This window comes from Rosa rugosa, chromosome 3 (assembly GCF_958449725.1).
Source record: "Rosa rugosa chromosome 3, drRosRugo1.1, whole genome shotgun sequence".
Classification (NCBI taxonomy): Eukaryota; Viridiplantae; Streptophyta; class Magnoliopsida; order Rosales; family Rosaceae; genus Rosa; species Rosa rugosa.
In genome coordinates, this window is record NC_084822.1 from 58,428,391 (window position 1) to 58,443,068 (window position 14,678).

At 37.6% G+C, this 14,678-nt stretch overlaps 2 protein-coding genes across 2 annotated transcripts; both read left to right on the top strand.

Moving 5' to 3' along the window:
• Positions 1–4,313: 4,313 nt before the first annotated feature.
• On the top strand, positions 4,314–6,113 carry LOC133738024 (uncharacterized). Its single transcript, XM_062165464.1, has one exon. The coding sequence runs from the start codon at positions 4,314–4,316 to the stop codon at positions 6,111–6,113; it is 1,800 nt and encodes a 599-aa protein (XP_062021448.1).
• Positions 6,114–7,000: 887 nt separating this feature from the next.
• On the top strand, positions 7,001–7,752 carry LOC133735442 (uncharacterized). The gene has a single exon (XM_062162843.1). It carries the CDS (start codon positions 7,002–7,004, stop codon positions 7,704–7,706), a length of 705 nt encoding a protein of 234 aa, XP_062018827.1. The 5' UTR covers position 7,001; the 3' UTR covers positions 7,707–7,752.
• The last annotated feature ends 6,926 nt before the right edge of the window (positions 7,753–14,678 follow it).

Genomic DNA, 14,678 nt, shown 5'->3' on the forward strand with positions numbered 1-14,678 from the left:
CCCTTTAATTGCTTGGAAAACTTGTTGTTCACCGGTGGAGGAGGGTGGGCTAGGCCTTAAGCAGTTGATTGTTCTTAATTGCTCTCTCCTTCTTAAGCGGAGTTGGGAGGTTTTTTCTTCTCCTTCATTGGGTAGTTCTTTTCTTCGAGGTCGGTTTTGCCGTAATGGAGTTTTGCGTCGTTCATATGCTAGTTCCTCTATCTGGCCGGGTGTGAGGCGCTTCTGGGATCTAATTCAGGAGAACTCAAGGTGGATTATTGCCTCGGGTGAGAAAATTTCTTTCTAGCGAGACAATTTTTTGGGAAAGCCTCTTCTCCATTTTTTTGAGCCTCACACAAATATGTCTACTATTGCTGATGGGTTGGTGGCAGATTTTATTCATAATGGAGCTTGGAGTTTTCCTGCGTTACTCCAAAATCATTTTTCTGACTTGTGTGAGTTAATTAGAGCAATGCCTGTTGCTATGGTTCCTAACAAACCTGACAAGTTGATTTGGTCTCCATCCTCTTCTGGTGAGCTAACAACGAAGGAGGCTTTTCATTTCCTACGCCCACATCTTCCGCTCACAGATTGGGTAAGCTTATTTGGACAAAATTTATTATTCCTAGAATCTCTCTTCATGTGTGGAAGGTCTTACGGGGTAGGGTGTTGTCAGAGGACTTGTTGCAGCGTCGTGGTATTTGTTTGGCTTCTCGCTGTGTTCTTTGTGGTTTAAATAAAGAGTCGTTGATTCATATTTTTATGACTTGTCCATTCTCTGCTTCGTTATGGGATAGCTGGGTGGCAGTTTTTAATTTGTCCTATATGCCAGCTTCATTGTTGGATTTATTAAACCTGGGGTGTGTTGGTCGTAGCTCCCAAGTAAAGGAAGTTTGGCTTATTTGTTTTACCACTACTTTGTGGTTTATATGGAGAGCTAGAAACAAAATGAAGCATGCTAATTGTGTGGTTACTGTGGATCGAGGCCACGAAGAGGTTAATTATGGGTCATGTTCAAGCTGCTAGTAAACTAGCCACAGGGAGTATGTATAATTCAGTGGTTGAGCTTCAAATCTTAAAATTTTTTGGGCTTAGTTGTTGTCCTCGTCAGACTCCAAGGATTGTTGAGGTTAATTGGATTCCTCCAATTATGGGCTGGGTGAAGATTAATACAGATGGTGCATGGCAACGTGTTTCGGGAAGAGCAGGTTGCGGTGGAGTGTTTAGGGACTATCAGGGCTCTTTTATGGGTGCTTTTGCTTCTAATCTTGAGATTCCTAGTTCCGTCGATGCGGAGATCATGGTGGTTATTCAGGCAATTGAGCTTGCTTAATTGGGTTAGGGAGTGGAAGCACATTTGCCTTGAAGTTGATTCAGCTATGGTACTTAATTTCCTTCGTGCACCCCATCTTGTTCCATGGAGGTTCCGTGTTGCTTGGGATAATTGTTTGCACCGTATCTCGCAAATGCAATTTAAATATTCTCATATTTTTAGAGAGGGAAATCAGGTGGCAGATGCGCTTGCTAATGTTGGTTTGTCATCGTTAGGCTTGGTGTGGTGGAATGAGGCTCCTCCTTTTCTTCTGGATCTTTGTCGACAAGACTCACTTGGTCTTCCCAATTTTCGGTTTATTTGAGTTGTAGTTTTCTTGTCGCTTTTCATCTGTTGATCGACTAGGGGTTAGAACTTAGAACCTCTTTAGCATAGCTTTTCTATTTTTTGGCTAGGGGTATGGGCGATGTCCTCCCTTCTTCTGTTTGTATCATCCAGCTCTTTTAATAAATTAGGTTGGGAGGCTCTGCTCTCTCCAATCATATTTTAGCCAAAAATAAAATAAAATAATAATAAAACCATCCCCATTCACAAAAAATTTGGATGTTATCTGTTACTTATTAGTTTAGTTTCTAGGGTCAATTTTGTTTCTGTATCTATATTTTCTCCATTATTATCATGAAGTCTCTGAGTCCAGCTGAGCTTTAAGCTTCACCGTCGCTCATCCCACGTGTCATACTTGGTTCGAGCACCAACTACTTCCCGTACTTCAAAGGAAGTCAAAAGTCAACCTTGTCTGAGCATAGTTGATCAAACTTGACTCGAGATTTATTCAAACCAAGCTTAAGCACTCTAGTACTTGATTTATTTCATTCAAATCCTACTTAACTAGTTCATGTTCATGCATATCTTTTCCTCCTCTACGAACACAACCCAACACCAATTGTCACATGGTAGATTGTTTTAAAAGCCCAGCCTACTACAAGGATAAATATTCACTGTGGGTTTATTAAACCATGCCTATGGTTGAAGAATATCGCTATCTTTTCTTTTCATTAGCATCCAGAAGAATTCAATTATTATCAACATTTTTATCATGCCTCTCTTGTAGGATGGAAAAACATATACCAAAATATTATGAGGATCCTCAAAAATATACAAAAAGTCTGGAAAGGAAGATGCATAAATAAGAACTCAAAAGCATTTAGAAATATAATTCTCTAATAATAGGGTGGTGTAAGAATTACCATAAGATGGATGATTCCAGCACCAACTACTTCCCGTACTTCAAAGCAACCCCTTCTTGGCTTCTTCTTTCCAAAAAAAAAAAAAACATTTCCTTCTTATCTATTCCTTTAGAAAAAGAAAAAAAGGTTAATTCACTAATAATGCCTCATTCGATTAATTTTTTATTTTTTTTTAGAAATAGATAACTTCATTAATTTATCCATGGCCAGAAGGCACATACATCACATGTTGTTTCATACCAACCGTACTAGATGGCACAAACCGCTAAACAAATGACAAATGACCCTCATTGTAGAATACGCACACTTATATTTATGTGCCTAGACAAATGAAACAAAATCCAAACTATCTAAGTTCTTGCTATAGCAACCCTAATCGCCTAGAGACCTCAATTGGTGTACAACTAGAGAAGCTAACTTACATAGCACCATACTCTAACTCAAATGCTAGTCACAAAAGCAGGAAACTAGAGTTTCCTTTTGCCCTTTTCTTTAGGGCAAGCCTCTTGAAAATTGAGCAGAAATTCAACCACAATGTCTCCTGGATCCCAAATCCAACTCATAGGAGAAGTTAAACCCAACATATGGGCTAAGTTGGGCCCAGCAGCATCCCAGAGTCCCGTTGCAGTCGTCGGCCATCGCCGAATACAGTTGTCATCCGTACATAGTACAGCCACCATACCAACTATCTCCAAACAGCCAAACCAGCGATTCCGAGCAGCCAAAAAAGCGACTCTGAATAGCCAAGCCAGCGCTACCAGCAAATCAACCCAAAATCCAAGCAACTCCGGCGCCACATGCATCCAGACCACCATCGTTGACCACACCAGCAGGTTCGGCATCAAACTCCTCAGAGCTATCCACCGAAGCAGGACTTTGCCACCGCTCTGCAGCGCAGCCACCAGCAACCTTGTCCCACCATCAAAGACCTGCCAAACCCTAAAGGAATGATGCCCCGATCCATACCAGATCCTAGATCTCCTCCTCAGACTATTCACGAAGCCGTTTACGTCTCGGCCGGATAATGAAGAGGATCGCTGCTGCACAAACCGCAACCCACCAATCCTTGCACCGAAAATGGAACCGATCCGCCGCAAGGCAAAATCATTGAGAGCAGGGGCGTAGCTACAGTAGGGCCAGAAGGGTCAATTGACCCTTCTCAATTTTCCAAACTAAGACATGATTGGTTGATCATTATCACATATACATATATATATCATATTTTAATCAATTGATTGACCCTTCTGACAAGGAAAAAAAAAGTTTGTTTAAATATTATGGAAAATTCTGCTATGCAGATCTGTGAAGAGAGACAAAGTGGACTAGCACGTGCTTGAGAAGTGAAGGATGGGAATCATTTTCAACCGCAGGATGTGAAGTAGAGGGCAATGAATGGTGGCTAAGCAATCTGCATAGCATGCAGATCTGCACGGCAGCCAAATCCAAATATTACATCAACTTGGACACAGTTTCCTTACCGAAAAAACCTTGGACACAGTTCTCCTACTCCTAGTCACCCACGTTCTCCTATTTTTTAATACATCTTTCTAAATTCCTAATCCCTTCTTGATTGGTTTCTCCCATTACTGTCCCAATTTGGACAGAATTCTATCTCCCACGTTCTACATATATTTTAATATATTTTCCTATTCAATTATTGTTTTCTCCAACATATGTCTATATATATTTGGCCTTGTATAGTTTTTTTTTTTGTCTCGTGGTCATGCTCTCAAGTTGTTTCCTTTCATAATCATCTCCCTCAATTTTCTCCCTACGAACGGCAAGCGAAGTCTCCATAATTGAAAATTTGGAATATGAAAGCCTTTTTAGAGAGGTATCATAAGAGAAAAGCAACCGAACAGTTGACACCACCTGAAGCTCCTCAAATAAGAAACACATCCAATGATGGTACTTCAGAACATCATTCTGAAGAATTGAACTTGACAAATCAGTTGGCACCCCCTCAATTCCATCGGACAAATAATGCATCTGAAGATATTGGTACTTCAAAATATTCTGTCAATGAGATTAATATAGAAGATCTTCCTGGAGATCCTGGACTTCGAACTCCGATTTTAGAGTACCATCCTAATGTTCGAGATCGAGTGCGAAGACATTATTTACTGCAAGGTCCTTGTCAACCAAAAAACTATAATTTTCCTCAAACAGAATTTAGTGGTGTTAAGCGAAGGTTTAACGTCAATTGGTTTAAGGATCATCCTAGTTGGTTGGAGTATAGTATAGAAAATGATGCTACATATTGTTTGCATTGTTATCTTTTTAAACCAAATATTGGAGACCAAGCAGGTGGTGATGTATTTGTTGGTACGGGGTTTAATAATTGGAAGAAAAAAGACAAGCTTAAAGATCATGTTGGAGGGATCAATAGCGCTCACAACAATGATAGAAGAATGTGTGAAGTTTTATTAAATCAAAGACAGCATGTTGATACAGTTTTGGTGAACCAAACACAACAAGATCGGATTAACTATCGCACTCGTTTGAATGCATCAGTTGATTGTGCTCGTTTTCTACTACGACAAGGATTGCCATTTCGTGGTCATGATGAATCTGATTATTCAAATAACCAAGGAAATTTTAGAGAGCTTTTGAAGTGGCATTCTGATAAAGTTGATGATATAAAAAAGGTTGTCTTGAAAAATGCTCCAAGAAATCATCAATTAACATCACCTGATATTCAACATGATATTGTCAAGGCTGCTGCAACTGAAACTCTCAATGTCATAATTAGTGACATTGGTGACGCATTATTCTCTATTCTTGTTGACGAGTCTCGTGATGTATCAGGAAAAGAGCAAATGGCAATTGTATTGCGATATGTGAGCAAAGGACAAGTAATTGAGCGTTTTGTCGGTGTTAAACATGTCACTGATACTACTTCTGCATCACTGAAGGCAGCCATTGATCAATTCTTTTCAGAGAATGGATTAAGCATATCTAGCCTCCGTGGTCAAGGTTATGATGGAGCTAGTAATATGAGAGGAGAATTCAATGGTCTAAAAGCACTTATTTTAAAGGAGAATGGATCAGCTTTTTATGTTCATTGCTTTGCTCACCAGCTTCAGCTGGCTATTGTGGCTGTAGCAAAAAATCATATCTTAATCTCTAATCTCTTCATGTTTGTTAGTAATCTGGTGAATGTTGCTGGAAGCTCATGTAAACGTCGTGATTCTCTTCGAGAGAAACAAGTCGCCAAGATTATCGAAGAACTTAATATTGGTTCTATTTTAAGTGGGAGGGGCTTGAATCAGGAAACCACCCTAAAGCGAGCTGGTGATACAAGATGGAGCTCACATTATGGTACTTTGATTAGTATCATCAACTTATTTCCATCTTTAGTTGAATTGCTTGAAGAAATAAAAGAGGATGGATCATCTACAGATCAGAAACAAGATGCAAGCAGATTATTAGACTCATTGGAATCATTCGACTTTGTATTTAGTCTGCATTTGATGAAGGTTTTGTTGGGGACTACAAATCAATTATCACAGGCATTGCAAAGAAGAGACCAAGATATTGTGAATGCAATGAACTTAGGGGGGTGTATTCAATTAAGAGTCTACAAGATTTGTTTGTATTTTAGAAGTCTATAGGTATTCAATTGAGATTTTAAACAGTCCTTTAAAATCTTGATGTATTCAATTAAGATTTAAAATTATCCATTTAAATCTATTGATATTCAAAAGTATACGGATTTTTAAGGATTTCATTAAATGCTGGATTTTGGAGGATTTTATAGTGCTTTTTATACATATCAAAACTCAAAAACAATCCAACCACTTCCCAAAAGATTTTGATGGATTCTTTCTCACTCAAAAAATGAAGAACTTCTTCACCCAAAAAAACTAAAAAAATAAAAAGCAGGTCTCAATAGGTGACACTCATCCATTTTGTCCTAGACCTATTTTCCCACTATCTTCCTCTGCCTCTGCTCTCATCTAATAATTTTTTATTTATTTTTATCACTATAGCTCTAGAAGCCTTAATCCTTCTAGCTAATGAAGCTCACTTTCAATGGTATTATTAAGATGATACATACACACATGATTCTTTTGTAAATTAGATATGAAATAAATTATGTCATTAGTTTACTACTTTATTTTTTGTGTAACATTTTGACTCATTAATTTTCTCTTATTGTTCATATATCATTATACACAACATAAAGAATGGTAGATTGCCATACTTTCTTGTCATTGATATAGCATTATAGTTGGATCCATACATGCATCCATTGCTTAATTAAAGAAGAAGAAGAAGAAGAAAAAAATAATTAACCTACCAAAAACATCATAATGATTTGTAAAATCTAAACAAATACTAGTAAATCAATCCATTAAAATCAATCAGAGTCCATATAGAATTTAAACAATCCGTGGATTAAGTAAATCCATGGATTATAAAAACTCAAACAAAGTCTTTTAAAATCTGAATTGAATACACCCCCCTTAGTTAAAGTGTGTAAGGAGCAATTGCAAAATATGAGAGACAATGGATGGGATTCTCTTCTTAGTCAAGTTGTTTCATTTTGTGAAAAACAGGAGATTGATGTTCCTAACATGGATGATGTTCCTTTTATTCCAGGAAAATCACGGCGTAGAGCTCCAAAGGTCACTAATCTGCATAGGTATCGAGTTGAATTATTTTGTGCAGTCATAGATATGCAACTTCAAGAGCTAAATGATCATTTTACAGAGACTACTACCGAGCTACTTCTCTGTATGGCATGTCTTAATCCATCTAATTCATTCTCAGCTTTTAGCAAAGAAAAATTGATTCGGCTTGCTCAGTTTTATCCTAAAGATTTTTCTGCAGTATCTCTCTTGGCTCTTGAAGATGAATTGGACACTTATATATCTGATATGCGAAGCAGTAGTGTGTTTACACAATTGAAAGGAATTAGTGACCTTGGAGAAAAAATGGTTGAGACACAGAAGGACAAGGTTTATCCATTAGTTTACTTGCTCATAACATTGACGCTAATTCTTCCAGTTGCAACTGCCACTGTAGAAAGAGCATTTTCTGCCATGAAGATCATAAAAAGTGATTTGCGAAACCGAATGGGAGACATGTGGATGAATAGCAGCATGATTACATATATCGAGAAAGAAATATTTGATGGTATTGATAATGAAACCATCATGAAAAGATTTCAAAATATGAGCAATCGTCGTGGACAATTGTAATTGTTTTAGAGAGACTTAATATTTTTAAGTATTATAATGATTTATAATTTTATATTATTTGATGAAGTTTATGTTTGTTTAATATTATTATTTAATTTCTGACCCTCCTAACTAAGATTTCTGGCTACGCCACTGATTGAGAGGAACCTTGAACTGGAGGTGCCGAAGACCTCCCTGGAAGCAGCCTACGGGAGGCTAGGGTTTTGAGAGGGCATGCTCTCGCTATAACATATACTCGGCTTTTTTTACCTACATTAATGGGGCTAGTACTCAGCAACTCCGCCTCATTCGATTAATATATGATAACTCATTGGGATGAAAAAACATTAGTCCTGGACATGCAATTACTATTTTGCTAGTAATGATCGATATTGTATAATTTCAATTTGCAGATGCTGAGAACCAAATGATGGTGCAAGTACTTATAAGATCATAGTTCACGCCGTCAGCATAGTTCTACTGCCTTGTGCATTAGCTTCCAAATATTTCCTTAAACTAAACATTTTCATATCCAATAGGAGAATAGCAGTATACAAAGCAAATTTGTGCACGTATCAAACCCGGTTTATCCCCCGTTTCTTATTACATGAGTAAAAGATTGCCAAATTCTAACATACAATTTGTGGCCAGAATTAATGCCATTCAGAAAACATACCTTAGTATCTATTTTCACATTCCATCCAGGACCAAACTCCAAAGCAGCTTTCAACTCATGTTCTCATCAGCCCTGGCCTTGAATAAGTCACTGGAATGCTTGCTAGAAAAAAGAAAAAGGAAACAAAAATAGTTCAAAAGGACGATACCATGCAAGTAGCAAAATCCAAGTAAAAAAAACAACAGCCAAGTGCAAGAGTCCCTACTAGTGCAGGGAAAATGGTGAAGCCTGTTTCCCCATTTCCCTAAGTAGCAACCCACACAATCTGACCCTCATACACATAGTATTCATATATAGCAAGACAGTATAATATCAAGTATCAAATTGAAACTTCAGTTATCCTATCAGAGCTAGAAATTGTTATAAGCATAAGGCCATTAGTTTTTGCTGTCTAGAGGATGGGATCATAGGTTCAGTAAATCAAAGTGTTTCCAGCAATGAGACTAGTCCATGAATACAAAATAAAACATATAGCAACAACACTTCAGTTTCTAATTGTATTTAATCACTGGTTTCTCTCGCTAACTGTTCGATTTAGAAGCTCTATCACAGTCCTGCAACAGTCATGCTTGTAAATATTTAGATGTGCACAAGTACAATGATAGGAGCATTATATGCGACGTTTTAAGTGATAATCTCTCTACATTTTACTTAGTTATTCTCCTAACATTATCATTTCTAACTTAGTTTTTGTTTTTAGGTAGTTTTGAGTTTATAAAGGCAGGCAAGGAGTAAATGGCGCAGAAATGAACAAGAAATTGAGAAATGAAGTTTTCTCAATCCTACTAGGAGAAGGAATCCTGAGTCAACTAGTAGGAGTGAGCTCGTGGAAATGATGACATAAAATGACAAATGACAGAATCTCAGTTGGATAAGGAAACCCATTCCTACCAGGAAAAGAAAACCTAACATGACTAGGAATACCTGTTACACAAGGAGAGCTTAGGAAGGTTCCAGAACGTCTCAGAAATGAAGAGTCCTAATTGGACTAGGAAACCTGTTGGCATTATAAGTCCTGATGATACTAGGATATGACTCAAGAATGTACAAGAATGTTCTAGAATATCAAGAGTTGGCGTCATAAACAAATAATGGGCTTTGAAGCGTCCAAGTGAAGAAGCCTGGTTCAAAGATTGAAGCATGTGACTTTCATGTGACCTTCTAGAATGCTCTTGAAGTTATTGAGGAATCCTAGTCCCATATTTATTTGTTTTGCCATGCAATATAGAGGAATATTCATGAAGAATTCGGCAATGAGTCATAAAGAGAGAGTTTCTAGGAAAATCAACTCTGTGTGCAATTTAGAAAAAAAAAAAAAAAAGAGAATAATTATCAATTTGGGTTTCCTGATTGTATATGAGTTGAACGAAGACCTCTTCCTTCAATGTTACATAGAGGAATTTCGGCAAACATATTCAAAGAAGATTCAAGATTGTTCTCTACTTCTCACGGAATATTACTATTGGTTGAATGATGTAATTGAAGTAGAAATTAATTAAGACTCTATGCTATGCCGTCCCCTATATATAGAGGCATTGTGAAGACGTATTACACATCACAAAATTCAGAATCAAAATCGCAATGCCTCCCCTTTCTCTCTCAAAGTTTCGGCAATCTTCCATCCTCCAAAGTTTGAAGCCGTGAAGCATCATCATCTTCCATAGCCGTATTCATCCTCCGTTCAAGCGTCCTTGCTGTAGCCATCATTCAAGTTTCCACCACCTTTGAAGCTTCTTGCGTCTTTAAAAAATTCATAAGTGTAACCATGACCATCTCTATTTTGTTTTCGATTTTCTTACTTTGTAAAACAATTTCGATTTTTATTTCTGTTTTAATTCAATGGATGTTGCGATTTCATGTGAGATTGAAAGTATGAATATGGATGTTTAATTTTCGAATACTATGAAGCATGTTTTAGGTTTTAAGTTTTCAAAACAAAAATTGAGATTTCAATATTGTTATGCATGTTTGTTGGTTTTGTGCGAATAACCCACCATTTACTTGTTTATTAATCTTTAGATGCATACTTATTGATGAGTATGTAATTGAATCCATATTAAGATATGCTAGCGTTCTAGTCTTAATAATTTAAACGGAAAACCTATAGTTCCTTAGGTTTTTTTTTTAATAATAATAATAATAATGTGTTTCATCAGTATAATTCCGTCTCATACCCTCAATTATACACATCCGAAGTGTTTCATCTTATATTCTGAAAAAAAATATAGCAATAATAATAATAATAACTTTTTCATCTCCATAGTTCCATCCCATGAAAATCCAAATTGTCATGCTCCACCCTCAATTTCTTGGTTGCCCTGCGTTCATTTTCACTTTGAACCACCAAGTCTCTCACATGATTATTCATAATGCTTTTCGTCCGAAGGCTCAAAGATTGAAAGGAGCCCTATGTATGCCACCAAGCTGTTCTGCAGCATCAGAAAGTGATGAGCCATGCGTTCCAGATTTGCTTCCTTCAGCTCCCTCTTCTTCATCATTTCCTTTTTCTCCTCCTGTTTCTTCCGCCACGCCTCGTGGACCTCCTTCTGGCGAGCGGCACTCTCTGTGGCCAGCTGCAGCGTGTCATCCTGGATTGCCACGCCCTCACCGGCAATCAGGACGCCGACGAAGGAAATCACAGTGGCTGGCTCCCAGAAGTTGGAATCCAGCACGAACGTTTTGATTGAAGCCGCAGTAGAACCAAGACGCGACATTGGGCTACGAGAGGGAGAGGGTTTACGAGAGCGACCTATAGTTCCTTAGGTAAATCAACAATGACCTTTGCATATAAGATTAGTGCTCTAACTTGTTATCTTTGCTTGAATTGATCAAACTTCCATGTGTGCTTAATGCTTTAAAAGTGTTTTTGTTAGTGATTAGCTACTACTCGTAATTGCATGCTTAATAGGGTTAACTATAGTGCGTTCATCTAGTTAATTTAATTAAGGGAAGTAAAAAGGATTTTGTATGCGTTCATCTCCGTTCTTGATTGATTCCTTGCTATTACATGTTTTGATTAGTGATTGATGTTTTGAAACCTTGCCAAAATGTTAATAGTGGTTAATTACATCTTTATTTCGTTCCATTCATCTTTATCTACTTGATTCTGTGTTTTGATGTGTCACTTGTATATTATTTAGTTGTTAGAAATACAAATTCTTCATCCCCTTATTTTTCGTAAATAACTTTGTGAATATCTATACTTTGTTTTATTTTATCTAACGTTTATTTTGTAGGAAGAACTCAAAAGTGTAACCATGACCATCTCTGTTTTGTTTTCGGTTTTCTTACTTTGTAAAACAATTTCGATTTTAGTTTTTGTTTTAATTCAATGGATGTTGCGATTTCATGTGAGATTGAAAGTATGAATATGGATGTTTAAATTTCAAATACTATGAAGCATATTTTAGGTTTTAGGTTTTCAAAACAAAAATTGCGATTTCAAATATTGTTATGCATGTTTGTTGGTTTTATGCGAATAACTCATCATTTACTTGTTTATTAATCTTTGGATGCATACTTTGATTGATGAGCATGTAATTGAATTCATATTAAGATATGCTAGCGTTCTAGTCTTAATAATTTAAGCGGAAAACCTATAGTTCCTTAGGTAAATCAACAATGAGCTTTGCATGATGAGAATTGAGATTAGCATTCTAACTTGTTATCTTTGCTTGAATTGATCAAACTTTCATGTGTGCTTAATGTGTTAAAAGTGTTTTTGTTAATGATTAGCTACCACTAGTAATTGCATGCTTAATAGGTTTAACTATGGTGCGTTCATCTAGTTAATTTAATTAAGGGAAGTAACAAGGACTTTGTATACGTTCATCGATATCTGTTCTTGATTAATTCCTTGCTATGACATGTTTTGATTCGTGATTGATATTTTGAAACCTTGTCAACATGTTAATAGTGGTTAATTACATCTTTATTTTGTTCCATTCATCTTTATCTACTCGATTTTGTGTTTTGATATGTCACTTGTATATTATTTAGTTGTTAGAAATACAAATGAATATCTATACTTTGTTTTATTTTATCTAACGTTTATTTTGCAGGAATAAATTCCCTTAATCATTCCCGATTGAGAAGTTTATTTTGGGTGGAAAAAAGTTTCTCTCTCTAGGAAAACCCTAAAGTCCTTTCGGCTGCGAGATCGTTTTCTCGTTCGGTGGCGCCGGACGTCCTGGCTGGCTTTGCCGGACCCTACGACGTTTGCTGGCTGCTGCCGAACGGGATGATTGATGGTATTTGTCCTGGGCTCCCATGAATAGGTGCTCGGGCTTGAGGTTTTTGTAGGATGGAGGGCCGGATCGGGGGGACGACACTGCAGCGCGGGGCTGTGTTTGCACGGGTCTGGTGGACCTCGTTGATGGTGGTGGAAGGTGCTACAGACGGCGGCATGGGTCGGGGTGCTGAATCGAATGGTTTGGCATCGTGGCGGCATGGGTCGAGGGGCTTCGTGGTGGCCAGGTTTTCGTGGGCGCTGGATCGACTGGGCGGCTTCACGGTGGCATGGGTCGGGATGAGTGTGGTTCGGCGGATTGTGGCAGCGGAGTCGGGCGGCGCCGTATCAGGGCTGCAGAATGGCTTCCGGGCGGGTCGGAGTTACCTTCTAGGCCTACTTTCCTGCTGGGCCTAAGTTTGGGTTCTTATTTGTTTGGCTGCTAGGCTTTCATTTGGGCTAGGGCTTTGGCCCTTGGTCCAACTCTATGTTTTTAGCCTTATTGTCTAATTACAATAATTTCCTTGTATTAGGAACCTAGTTTTCTAGCACCTCCAGCGTAGTACCAATGGAGGAAGCCGCTACCTCTACGAATTTGAATGTATAATGGGTAGGTCTATTTCTATGTATCACCGTGGGTACTACCACTATCTTCTTGTCTGTCTATTTAAATGGCAGCGGAACGGTATGTAACGGCCTATTCTGGCTTGTGATGAATGACAATCATTGATCGATTGATTCAAATAAAAAAAATCATTCCCGATTGAGAACGATACCCTACTTGCTCTTACTACATTGATAGGGTTTTAAATTGTGCGCTAACTTTGTTGCAGTCATACAAGTTCTTTATAGCTATAAAACAAGATGAAACAGTTCACTTCTTTTCATTTGGTTTCCTACAATTTCTTAGCAACCAAACAGAAGAACAAAAGATATGCATTGAAAAGTTCTAAATGCTCTTGGATGTATTTTCCCTTCAGCTAATCAACAAATGTTACTGACCAATTCGCAAGTAGTCCACCATGATCTTTCATTTCGTGTGAAAAGGCATTAGTGGCAAGAAGTAAGAAATTTTAAGGAGTGAAATGCAGTCTAAAAGAAATCAAGAGAAGAAAAATTGGGAAGCTAAAACAAAATAAGGTTGGCAGGTAATATTGGTTCGAATAGCAGTTGTGCCTATCAATGTTCGGCTGAGAAAGTCATGATCACCAAGATGTTAATGGAAAAGTAATCAATTTGTTTTTATTGCCTGATCTTCACCATTTCCAGGGTAGACTAGATTCTCATTCTCACATCCAATACATAATCTCACATCCAATACATATAAATCATAATAAACTGTAACGTCTCGATTCGCACCTCACTGAATCAACCACGTTACTGTGCCGCGGACCTTAGGATCATAGGCTAGGTGTGATCCTAGAGATACGCAAGGCATTGAAAATAAAGAGTTAGAATAAGCAAGTAGTACTTTTTCAAAATATATGAAATTAGAGTTGAAACGGAAGTGTTAACTAAAATTTTTGAGGTGATTTTAAGTCAAAAAACTTTTCAACGAAAACTGACAGAGTACCGAACAACCAAAATAAAGTATGATTGAATTACATTTAAGAGTGCAAGAAATCGGAACCTGAAAAATATTACAAATAAGTTATACATAAAATAAGTTGTTCGGCCCACCCAGCTCATTCCAATATTGTCCCGTTCACGTGCACAGTACCTGCATCCAAAACTGTTGTAGGGGTGAGTTTTCGTCCTCAATACTCAATAGGGCATTCACCTCGGCTAGATTTAAAAACACGTAAAAATGTGTGTGTGTGTGTGTGTGTGTATATTTCTGGCCAGTATTTGAAAACTATGTACATAGGTAAAAGTAAAGATCAAATCATAAATCATAGGATTAGTTTCGAAAACATATATGCAGGTCCAGAAAACGCAAACCTGATGACCGATCTCTATGCCAACTACACCCTTACCAAGATTAATTTCATAAACGGCAAGGAGTAGCGAGAGTGTCCATTTACGCCGTATCACCTAGAAATGGGGTCACACCTCACAGGATGTAAGACACCATACCGTCCATACAGCC

Coding starts and splice junctions, on each gene's coding strand:
- LOC133738024 (XM_062165464.1), top strand. CDS start 4,314: ATGAAAGCCTTTTTAGAGAGGTATCATAAGAGAAAAGCAACCGAACAG.
- LOC133735442 (XM_062162843.1), top strand. CDS start 7,002: ATGAGAGACAATGGATGGGATTCTCTTCTTAGTCAAGTTGTTTCATTT.